The sequence below is a fragment of the Magnolia sinica genome, chromosome 14 (assembly GCF_029962835.1).
Source record: "Magnolia sinica isolate HGM2019 chromosome 14, MsV1, whole genome shotgun sequence".
Classification (NCBI taxonomy): Eukaryota; Viridiplantae; Streptophyta; class Magnoliopsida; order Magnoliales; family Magnoliaceae; genus Magnolia; species Magnolia sinica.
This window is the reverse complement of record NC_080586.1, coordinates 1,074,699-1,086,465: the sequence shown is the minus strand read 5'-3', so window position 1 is coordinate 1,086,465 and position 11,767 is coordinate 1,074,699. Positions and strand designations below refer to the sequence as shown.

The 11,767-nt window shown below is 39.3% G+C and overlaps 1 protein-coding gene across 1 annotated transcript; it reads right to left on the bottom strand.

Moving 5' to 3' along the window:
* Positions 1 to 362: 362 nt before the first annotated feature.
* Positions 363 to 8,883, bottom strand: LOC131225779 (protein NRT1/ PTR FAMILY 4.5-like). The gene is made up of 6 exons (XM_058221375.1): positions 8,839 to 8,883; positions 8,128 to 8,224; positions 7,428 to 7,645; positions 4,302 to 4,727; positions 3,063 to 3,187; positions 363 to 1,479 (listed from the first exon to the last, which is right to left on the bottom strand). The coding sequence occupies exons 1-6, from the start codon at positions 8,839 to 8,841 to the stop codon at positions 525 to 527; spliced, it is 1,824 nt and encodes a 607-aa protein (XP_058077358.1). The 5' UTR covers positions 8,842 to 8,883; the 3' UTR covers positions 363 to 524.
* Between the last annotated feature and the right edge of the window lie 2,884 nt (positions 8,884 to 11,767).

Below are 11,767 nucleotides of genomic sequence, written 5' to 3'. Positions count from 1 at the left end.
TAACAAATAATAAATAATAAAAATAATCTCGACTCGGTACTCTTGATGGGGTTGGATTCAGTCCAGATAAGTACAAGCTAGACCTGGATCTCGGATCGGGTCAGGCCTATTTCAAAATCGGATCAAGTCGGCTCAGCCCTAACTATGTCCGACTCGACTCGATGCCCAGCTCTAGCACCCAGAATGAGGCCACGTGTTAGAAAAGACAGCTGACTGGATGAATAACTCAGCCTCATTACCCGAGTCATATCAAGTCGACCGAGTTTTTGGGCTGGCTTGGCAATTATTATCGAGTCGAGTTGACTCGGATGAGTTTCGAGTCGACAACCGAGTTTTAGAACTATGATATAAAAACAAATATATAATCTGGTCACTCACTTCTCAATCTTTTATCATGAAGAAAAAAACCGACATCGTCATGCATGCTACCATGCAAACTCATCATCATGACCATTCATTGACCACTATCTTCTAATGGGCCATGGCACTCAAATGGAATACACCAAATCTTCTGATCAAGCTTTCTAGTTACCCTTTTCTTCAATCATCCTACCATTTTCTTCTTTACCTTCATCAGCCAAACCCTTCTTGCTTTCAGTCATTGCACCACCTCCCTTCCCTTCTTCTTCTTCCTGTTTCTGATTGGTGGGGCCCACCTTGAGGGCCACCTCCATCTCAGATTCAGAAACTTCTTTCTTGTACTTATACCAAGAAGCCCAATAGAGATAATTAGCAAAATTCAACACACTTAAGATAGCCAAGAACCAGTAGAAGAGCTCAACATGGTTATGGTTCAAATCAATCCCTTCAATCCACCCTTTCTTGCTCTTGGTTATCTTGCTAGTCACCAGATCAGTAAGTTCAACCAATACCGAGCTCAGGAAGTATCCAATCGACAGCGAAACCCACGAGAAGGAAGTAGACAGCGACCGCATGCCTGCTGGCGCCTCACTGTAGAAGAATTCCATCAACCCCACAAGTGTAAACATGTCAGCAACGCCGAAGATGGCATAATGGAACGACAGCCAGAAGAGGCTGATCTTCTCTCCATGATTGTTGAATGCATTCTTCCTCTTCACCTCCACCAGCCCGGCAATTGCCATCGATATCGCCGAGAGGACTAGCCCCACACCGACCCGCTGGAGGTGGGTGATGCCATTGGGGTGGCCTGTGATCTTCCGAATGATAGGCACAAATGCAAATTCATAGACAGGTATGAGGACAGACATGAAGATGAGCGGTATGACCGGGATCGACGCAGGCGGGACGTTGAACTTGCCGATGCGAGTGTTCATGATGGTCCCTTGTTGGATAGAAAGGGTCTGGAGCTGGGCCAGGCATGTATTCATCAAGATGGTGCTGAGGATGATGGGCATCATCCTTGTTAGGATCTTTACTTCCTCAACTTGAGTCACTGTACAGACTCTCCATTTCATTGGTTTGAAGCCTTTTGGAAGGATGGTTGCTTTGTCCAGCGACCTGCTCAAAGAGATACACATATACAGTGTTTGTATGAAATTTTATTAAGTGTGGTAGAAACTATTAATTCTCTGAATTCGCATACCTAATAAGGCTGGAAGTGCTATGAAAGGGGTTCTATTTTGAAACCCTCCCTAGGGTGCAATATATGGTTATATCATCTGTCATGTGTAAGGATTTGGCCATTTCTGATACATCTAAGGAGGTCTAGAGTCTTGCAATGTATTCTAAAAGATTATGGAGTGGCTTATACTAAGCTAAAGTTGTGTAGAGATTTCTCCTAGGTTTTAGAGTTCTTTGGTAAGGTTGTGTAGTGGAAAAAAGTTTAGAAATTGTCTAAAATATTCTTGGCCGTTGGATGAACACACATGGCACCAGCCTAATTAAGCATTGCAAAAAATGATTTAAAAAGTTCTTAGGTAAGGGAATCTCTCTTGTTCAAAACTCAATTCCTCTGTTATAGTACCAACAAACAGATATTGTAAATAAAAAGTGCAATGATTACAATTTTCTTTACCTGTATTTTCTCATGTGTGATTTTTCATGTTTAATTTATTGCCGGTAAAATTGTAATGATGACATTTTTTCGTTAGTTTAATGTCAAATCAATGCATCCCCATATTGGTGCCGATCAGAAATCAAGATGATTAGAATCTTGATTTCTAATGTGACACCATGAAAAAATAAAATGATTACAAATTTCTTTACCTTTCTATCATCTAACAATTCTCATGTTTGGATGGATAATAGTAAAATGGTAACGATGACATTTTTATTTACATTACCATGGTAATTAGTAATCCAAACAGGCCCTTAGTGGAATACAAGCTTTTCCATTCACTCTCTTTTATTCTCTTTAGTGGCATTCTCACTAAGTTTACTTGGCGGTGAAAGTGAGAGCTAACTCAATTAGCAGTGATGTGTTGTACGAGTGCTACGTAAGGGAGAGTGCCAAGTAGTTTGTAAGTCCATGGCACATTGCTAATGTTTAGGCCCCTAGGTCCAAGAACCCTAATTTCTTTTCTATTAAAGCCAAGCAAAGCCCAAGTCCACAATATTAGCTCAAATTTGTTGTGACATGCTATAGCCTATATTTTAGGCCCAATAAACATATATATATATATATATATATATATATATATATATATATCTATATATATCTATCAATAAGAAAGCAAATATATATATTAAAAAAAAATATATATATATATATATATATATATATATATATATATATTCCCATCTGATGGTGGATTTGTGTAGGAGTATGCTTTCTGTTACAAGCTCCCTATCCATATAGGGAGTTATGAGCAACGTGCACTCAAAGTTCTAATAAGAAAAACAAATATAAAAAAAGGTTCTAATAAGAAAAATAGATTCACAATAACTGTCGCGTTTGGCTGCACTATTTAATTGAATTCCAATTATCGGTTAGAGAGGAATAATGGCCAAGTTGCAGATACTAAGAAAGGTAATCACAATATCATCATTTGCATATGATTAGAATGAATTATTGTAAATCAATTGGATAGTACGGCATCCAAACAATGCCTGAGATGAGCAGTTGATGAGAGAAATCCCACCTGAATTGAGTGGAGCGCGGAATGCATTCTACATGTGAACTAGAATCCTGATCATCAATCTCATAAAGTTCATTAGAGTTTTCCGGTAGTTCTAGCTTCCGGTTCCGAACTGCCACCACAAAAACCTGCAATACAACCTTAACTCTCAATTGACGGTTGTGTATGAGAAATGCAATGGGTGGTCAGCAAGATCTGTCCCTTCATCAGGTGGGCCCCACCATATATGTGCTTAATTGGCCTGAAATCCAGGTTGGTCTAGTTATCAAATCATCGGATTGGCCACATATCTAAGGGGAAAAAAAATTTCTCCAGATTCAACGCGCACATGTAGCGACCCAGATGACTGAATGGACCACACGTTCGGGCTACATTGTAGATGATGTGCTGCCCACCTGATGAACACAAGGGATCTTGCAAACACATGCTACGTTGCACTGTATGGATGATGTAGAGTGGGTCGCAGACACTTTCATGTCCAAGATGGACCAGAGAATGCCCGATCAGAGGCAGAAGTGATTATGACTATCAAAAACCCTAAAATAGGCATATCTCGCAAATCAGAATGAGTTATTTGATATACCATATATGATTTTGGGTACGATAAGTTACTTTAGACAACCAACCCTATTATGTTAGGTTGCCCATGCCGAATTTACGAGATTCTATCGGATCAACGGTCAAAACTCCATTTTATTTTTGTTTTTATTATTTATGGTAAGTTTTAGTTCGATCATAACTCTTGATCCATTGAGCTTTAGGAGTCGGTCCAACATGAAAATGGCTTAGAAAAATTAGGAAAATAACATTGGACACTTACTATTTTTGGTCGAAAACCAAGAAGTCTAGTAGAAATCATGACCATTTACAAATAGTAAGTTTACCATTTATAGTAAGTCACCATTTTTAGGGAGTTTGAGTTGGAGTTTGATTCTGAAACTTCTTCATATGTTTGAGATTACTTTGTAATTTCATTTTTATCGTCATTGAATCTATTTTTGAATTTATTAGAATTTATTTCGAGATTACTTTGTAATTTCATTTTTATCGTCAATGAATCTATTTTCGAATTTATTAGAATTTATTTCTACGTTCCTATTTTTTCACATGGATTTGAGGAATCTATGTGAAGCTCTGTCAATTTGGAGTAATTATCTCCTTGAGGAAGACAGTGATCGAACTCATCATGTCCATCCCTGCATCAATGGAGGAGGGAGACTGAGAGAGAGAAGAAGAAGTGACCTGTAGAACTCTTGATAGAGGACTCTCTGCAGGAACTCGAACGCGAAAATATGGCTGTCCGAAGGCCAGAATAATAAGGCCGACAGTGGCGGCCGACATTGAAATGAGGAAACCCATATACCAGCTTGTGTTCGAGCTCACCCACACAATGATTGTCACTCCAATCGTTGCTCCAATCGTTATACTGAGCAAGAACCAATTGAAGAAGCTCCCTACGTATTTTCGCTCCTTGGAATCCTTCTGATTAAACTGATCTGCACCTAGAGCTGGAAGTGCCCCTCGAATCCCACCAACCCCCAACGCCATCAAGAAGATTGCACTGTAAAATAATAGAGCTTGGCCACCTTTCACACACGATGACTTCCCGCATGGCAATGCCGGCTGTAGGCTCTTTTTTCGTGCTTGGATTATGAGAAGTACATATCCCTGAAAACCCAAAACCAAATTATAGCTAGTTTTAAAGAAATTAGCGAAAATTACAATTCATTTTATTTAGAATTCAGTTCAATCCAGATTTCGCCGTTTAAGAGTGTTTGTATGAATAGCGGATAATCATTATATAAACATTTCTACTTTGAGTAGGAAAGAAGAAAATCCTAAAAACCAGATCAGTAAATACAATGTTCAGTAATTGTTCAATATAGAAGTTCATACAGCAAACCCATTTGAGGCCCATCAGATCAACGGTTTTGATAACGTATTTAGAGGCGACCAAGGTTCAAAATATTACAAGAATTGTAGGCTTGGATGTGCCTGGGCGGCTTAGTCATTAGGCCTTTGGGCTACTTGAGGTCTTTTGGCTGGCTCTGTTAGGAATAGACATAACTCAGCCCATGGGTCACCAAGAAATTTGTATAGGCAACAATCCAGCTAGGGGTTCTACAGACTATATATAGCAACAACTTTTTCTGTTTGTATGTTAAACAGCAGCAGCTATTTACAAGTATTTCATCAAACACCTTGTAGGCAACATCAAATCAAGAAAAAATGGTATTTGTTTCATATACATACCTTTCTTGCCACTAGCCGACACTTTGTTGAGTCATTTCATCAAACACTTGGTGAGCAACATCAATATCAAAGTAACGGAGTCACCGAACTACTTCGATTCGAGTCAAAGTTCGATCCGAGTCAAGTCAAGCTCGGGCAAGCTCGAACTCAGATCGAAATTTTTTCTGAGCTAAAAAAATCAGCATAACTCAGCTCGAACTCAGCTTCGAATTGAGCCGAATCAAGCTTTTTCGAGCCAAGTCGAGTAAGCTAACCAAGCTAACTCAGTACATTGTACACCCCCACTCACATACAACCAGTTAGACATCCAACTAGAGAAATGCTCACACACTGACTAGTTGGATGTCCAACTAGTTGGCGTGTGGGGCCATCATGGTATTTGTATGATATCTTGCTCATTCAGTATGGTTGTCCTACCATGAAATTAGGATGCACCAAAAATCAGGTCAATCTAACTATTAGGTGAGGCACATTATAGAAAACTATGAACAACCACTCAAAAAAACTAAATATCCATATGGGTTTCATTTAATGGTTGGATCGGCCTGATTTTTAAGGCATCATGTTTTCATAGTAGGGCAATCATGCTAGACTAGTAAGATGCCATACAGACACCATGGTGGGCCCCATACATCACTTAGTTGGACGTGCAACTAGATGTGTATGAAGCTCACGTGCAACTAGTTATACATGCAACTAGTTGGTGTGTGGAGCTTACCATAGTGTTTGTATAACATCTTGTCCGTCTATTAAGAGCATCCCATTATGAAAATAAAATGCCTCCAAAAATCAAGTTGATTCAACTATATCAGGTAGGCATCATAGAAAACTATAAAACATTCCTTTCAAAGCAGGACTGCAATTGGATTCCTTTCCACCTTATACCGGATTACAATAAATGTAATTATAAATCATTAAATAACTTCTCTCTCATATTTATTTGTAATGTAATTATAATAACATGTAACACAAATGAGCGACATTCACACTAGTTGGACCTAAGGTATAGTCAAATTAGTTGGACTTGCTACTGCTCTCTCTCTCTCTCTCTCTCTCTCTCTCTCTCTCTCTCTCTCTCTCTCTCTCTCTCTCTCTCTCTCTCTCTCTCTCTATATATATATATATATATATATATATATATATGCTCACCTGCTCGCCTTGGCATTTGTGTCATGGGCCCGACCATGATGTGTGTCGAACATCAACACCGTGCATTTGATGGGTCCCCTTTAAATTATGAGATATCCAAAAATCAGTCATACATGGAACTCAGGTGGGCCATACCATCTAAATTCATATTAAGACATGGCTAAAACATATAAAAGCACATGGTGGGGCCCACCTGAAATTTGGATGCGTCTGAAACTTGGTTTGACCCCTCATCTAAGTGAGACACACATAATGGATGACTTGGATTTGTGAACGACATCTCGGTGGGCCCAAAAAATGATTATGAATCTTTTAATGGGAGGATAACCCCTCTCGACTTTTGCACATGGTGTACCCAAAAAAGTCATGGATTGACTTGATTTTTAAGCCCAAGGCCCACCATGGAATGTGCATCTTACTGATGGAGTAGATGTTTGAAATGCATCACGGTGGGTCCCATGAGCTTGGCCGACATAGAACTATTTCCCACACACACACACACACACACACACACACACACACACACATATATACACACACACACACACGTTGGATATGTTGGCCCTGTATACAGATCACCTTGTGCAGAGATCAGTCATATAGATCTATTGAACATACAATATTCTAATTTTCTTTTTTATCAATGACCAGAAATTGTTTTCTATGGTGTGGCCCACATGATAAGTAGATATATCTGATTTTTGTACTAGGTAATAGTCACAGTAAAACAACCTATTTGAAGGGTTGGATGTTACATGCACTTCACAGATTGGAAGTTATCCTCTTGGTGGACCGTGACATGTGGTCCAACCGGTTGCACTTGAGACTCTCTCTCTCTCTCTCTCTTACAGAGAGAGGGGGTGAGAGAGAGAGAGCATGGCCCGCGTGCCATAAGCTCCAAACATCATTGCCAACCACATAATTCAGAATCATAGTAATAAAGGATTCTTAATAGAAAGGTATTACCAGCAATTCGATTACTCCAAATGCAAGAGTTGTATTGAGCCTATTCACAAACGAATCCGAGATAAACCCTCCCAACAGCGTTAGCATGAATGCCGTCCCCAAGAAATTTGTAAGCGTAGTCGCCGATCCAGATATGTCGAATTTCATCACATTCATGAAGTAGATTACCAGGCTCACCATATTTGCCACAAACCCAATGTTCTCGAGCCCAATCATGACTGCCAAAAATCATCATCTTTCATATTATTAGCGTTGGAATGTCTAAATCAAAATAATTAGCCAATTCAATACAAATAGTTTTTAGTATTTCCTTTCTCTTCGTGGTATGTTTACCGTTTTAAAGCTAGTAAAGCCGATCAACCTCCAAGACAGTCCAGATTCATCTAGTTCTATCCATTCTAATATTTTTCAGATTCGTCCAAATTCATCCCGATGCATTTCTTGGCAGTTAAGAATGAAGTTCAGAAATAAGTTCATTTAATATTATTTTATTTTATTTTTGTAAAAAATAGTTAGACAATTCAAGACAAATAATTTTTAGTATTTCTTTTCTCTCAGTGGTGTGTTTACCATTGTAAAGCTTAGTAAAGTCAATCTTCCGAACCATGACTTTCTTTCTACTTCTAGTAATATACTTAGATCAGAAATCAATTCCCTTTGATTCATTTAATATTGAGTATTTGGGTGTGTTTGTACTTACCGAATATGAATATGGTGGCCTTAAATCCACCTTTTGATCTTCTGTTTTGTACGCTTTGGAGGCTGAAATCATCATTAAGGACTGCATAGATCTCTCCCTGCACATAGAAAGCATTTGGATTAAAATGTTGTGACTTTGTAAAAGTGGGGCCCATGGTTGAGTTATTCAAGCCGTTTATATGATGGGCCTAATCATCATAGATGGTTTATGCACCATAAGTCATAACCCTTTAATGGGTGGCCATGGAATGAATGGTTAAGAAAGAAAACACAATTTACATTTATTCAAGAAAAAGCTAAACATTCCTATGGTTAGGATCTTTTGTCTCATGGGCCATTCAAGGTCAGATCACTGAACCGTGGGTCCCACTTGCAGTGTATATGGCGACTCAGGACCACTATCATGTGTCTGGCTAGCAGAGATGATCAGATGATCGGAACCACGGTAACCTTTATGGGCCACACAGAAAGAAAATTTCGCTGATCGGTGGACCATGGAAAAGAAATTTTCCAATGGCTCAGATTCAGCTCAAGAAATCAATAGGTGAAGATCATCCGTTCAGTACGATTATTGGATCATAGATCATTCGGAGTAGCTCCAAGAGGATGGATGGCTCCGATCATCCGGCGATCTCTGCATGCGAAAGGGGAGACAAGTCCTGGTGGCCGTTCGTTCATCACAATGGATAGGGAAATCGACGGATGAGATTACCATGGTTGAGAAGCGAGAGGGCTGCTCCAGAAAGAGAACGATAAGGCCCACAAAAATTGAAAGGATGAAGTGCTTGGAAGGTATATATAGAGAGAAGGAAGGGATTGCGTTGCATGCTCTGTATCCATCGCTCAATGCATCAGATACAACGTAAAAAACAAGCGTCCTTTGGGGTGTACAGGAGGCAGAAAATTCTCTGGGCCGAACCCAGTCTGGTCCACTTTGGTCTGGGCTTAGGCCCATGGGCGTATTTTTAACCCGACAGCTAATTGGGCTGGACCCGCTTGTCTGCCTAAAGTACTGATACAAGTGGGCCCCACCCAACCTCCACCTGGCGGGAGACCCTTTTTTTAGATGAAGGGCTGGGATTAGCTTGGGCTCACATCATACCTCATCGGATTGGCTTGGACATGCTTCGGACCAGTCCAGCTCGGCCCGTTTGACTCGTAGTACGTGGGAACCAAGAAATGCTAATGCACTCGCCTTACACGTGGAAACGAGGAACATTATTGCAAGATCTGAGCCGTTCATCAAGCCATCCTCTCCATATATATTTTATATCTTCTAAAACAGGCCAATATGATCATCAGGTCGGCCACACGGTTTTATAGAATTTGGACCGTTAGTCAACTTCAATCAACTGATAATTTATATTTTGCATGGGGCCCACATGACATTTTTATCAGCCTGATTTTTTAGTCATGGAATCTACCCAATGTGGGTCCCTCTTCGATCATCTCCGATGTCAAACGTGCGTTCATACTTTACAGTTTACACTCGTGTGGACCTGGATAGTACACTTCTCCACAATTGTATCAATGTAATTACAACAAGCAGTGCATTGCGGAGCATGATCATCCACATGCATGCACACAAACACTAATCAAATAGAATCCATCTAACTCAATCCAACCCATCCATATTGTGTATCTATTATGGATAATGTAAAATTTATAAACATCATATTATCTTAACCACCCAATTTGTGACCATCAAATTAAAAATCAAAATAACGAATATCAAACATTAAATGTACATTAAAAGAAATTTAAATTTTCCAATCAATTATATAGATATGTTTGATCCATATTTAGTGGATCCCAGAATTTGGACGGTTTCGATTGACCTAGCTAATGGAACGTATACATTGCGTGTGTAAACAGCTAGGATAGTCATACTCTACCATAGAATCCACTTCTTCTTTTTTTCTTTTTTCTTTTAAAAAAATAGATATATTGCCACGATGGCACCGTAATATCCACGGTGCTACCGTCTGACTTAAAAAAGACAACGTCTGCATTTTTTTGAACGGATTGGATGAAAAAGACAACAACCCTTTAGAGAACAACTGTCAACAAATCAAGGGATAGGAATATTCAGCCAATATGATTTTTGGACAACAACCTACTCCCTGTGGGTCCCAAAATATGTACTGTTTTTTTAAAGCTAATATAGAGCATGAGCATGGTTTCTGAATGCCTCGTGTATTGACCATCACGCTCTTTCAGAGCATCAAATAACTCACCCCAAAGAAAAGTTCTCCCCTTCGGTCCACACGGCGTGGATATAGGAGATCCGGACAGTTCATCTAGTGTGTGGCCCACCTTGAAAAGGGGAAGTGCTGGAATCACACTGTGAGATTCGGCATGAGCTGGAGAAAGGACGTGGGACTCTTGCCGTGTGGATTCTGGAAATTGTAACCTCCAAAGATTATCCGTGGAGTAGGCGTTTAAGACAAGGGAATGAAAAGATCTCCACCTTTGATGGGCGGATTATTCAATCTTGATTTTGATCTTGTAGTGTATGCCGGATCTGCCGTTACATTGGTGTCATTTTCATCTAGTGGGCCATCCACATCAGGCCCATTTTCTTTCTATTTCCACCGTACCTTCTATTGGCCTGTTTGATTTTTCGACTCAACTATAATTACAGGTAAATAGGTAATAATTATTTACCTAGGTAATTACCACTATCAAATCTTTATCAGATGCACAATTTACTTTTTTATCACTTAAACTGGAAATTTTACTAAATTAATGTAGAGCCTATCATGATATATGTGACCTATCCACACCGCTCATTTGTTATACAAGCTGAATTTAGGGCATTAGCAAAAAAATTTTAGGCAGATCTAAAGCTTAAGTGAACCACACCACATAAAATAGCAAAAATCAAACACCTGCCATTAAAAACTTCTTGGGCCCTTAATAGTTTTGGATCAAGCTGATATTTGAGTGCCCATAATTAAAAACTTTTTGTTGACTCCATGAACAAATTAGATAATAAAAAAAACACTCAATGTAAGCCCAGTGAAGGAAACAACTTTCAACGGTGCACGAAATAAGGCTACAGTTTCCTTCTGTGTGTGCCACTTGGGCATGGGACCTACCTTATTTTTCAGTTCATGCCCCCAAAATGTTCTAATAAAATAGATAGACAATGCAGATATATCATATACATGACAGTGAGGTCTATAGATTTAAGCCAACACTTTTGTACTGATTTTCAAGGCAAAATTACTCTCACATTTTTAAATTAGGCGAAAAAGTAATAATTACTTATTTACTAGGATTTACATGTATCATGTAAAAACAAACAAACCTAACTTGAGTTCGATGAAACCCAATTCTTTAACGGCTCAGATGCCTCAGGATAGATCCATGGATCTTGAAAGGAGGGAAGCCTGAACCTCCTTTTCCATGGGAAGAGTTCTACATGGAACTCGTGTACACGGCCTGAATATCTCACACGTGCCGCACTGGCACGTGTGCTGCGATTAACCTCCTCAATCTGTCTCCCAATAGCGAATCTCCAGCTAAGCATTTTGCACATCTAGTAGAAGAGTCCAAACAGATGATTTCAAACTTTACTGTAGAAGAAAAGCTAGGTTGGATTATTACCAAACGTAAAATTATATTAAAAGAGTGCC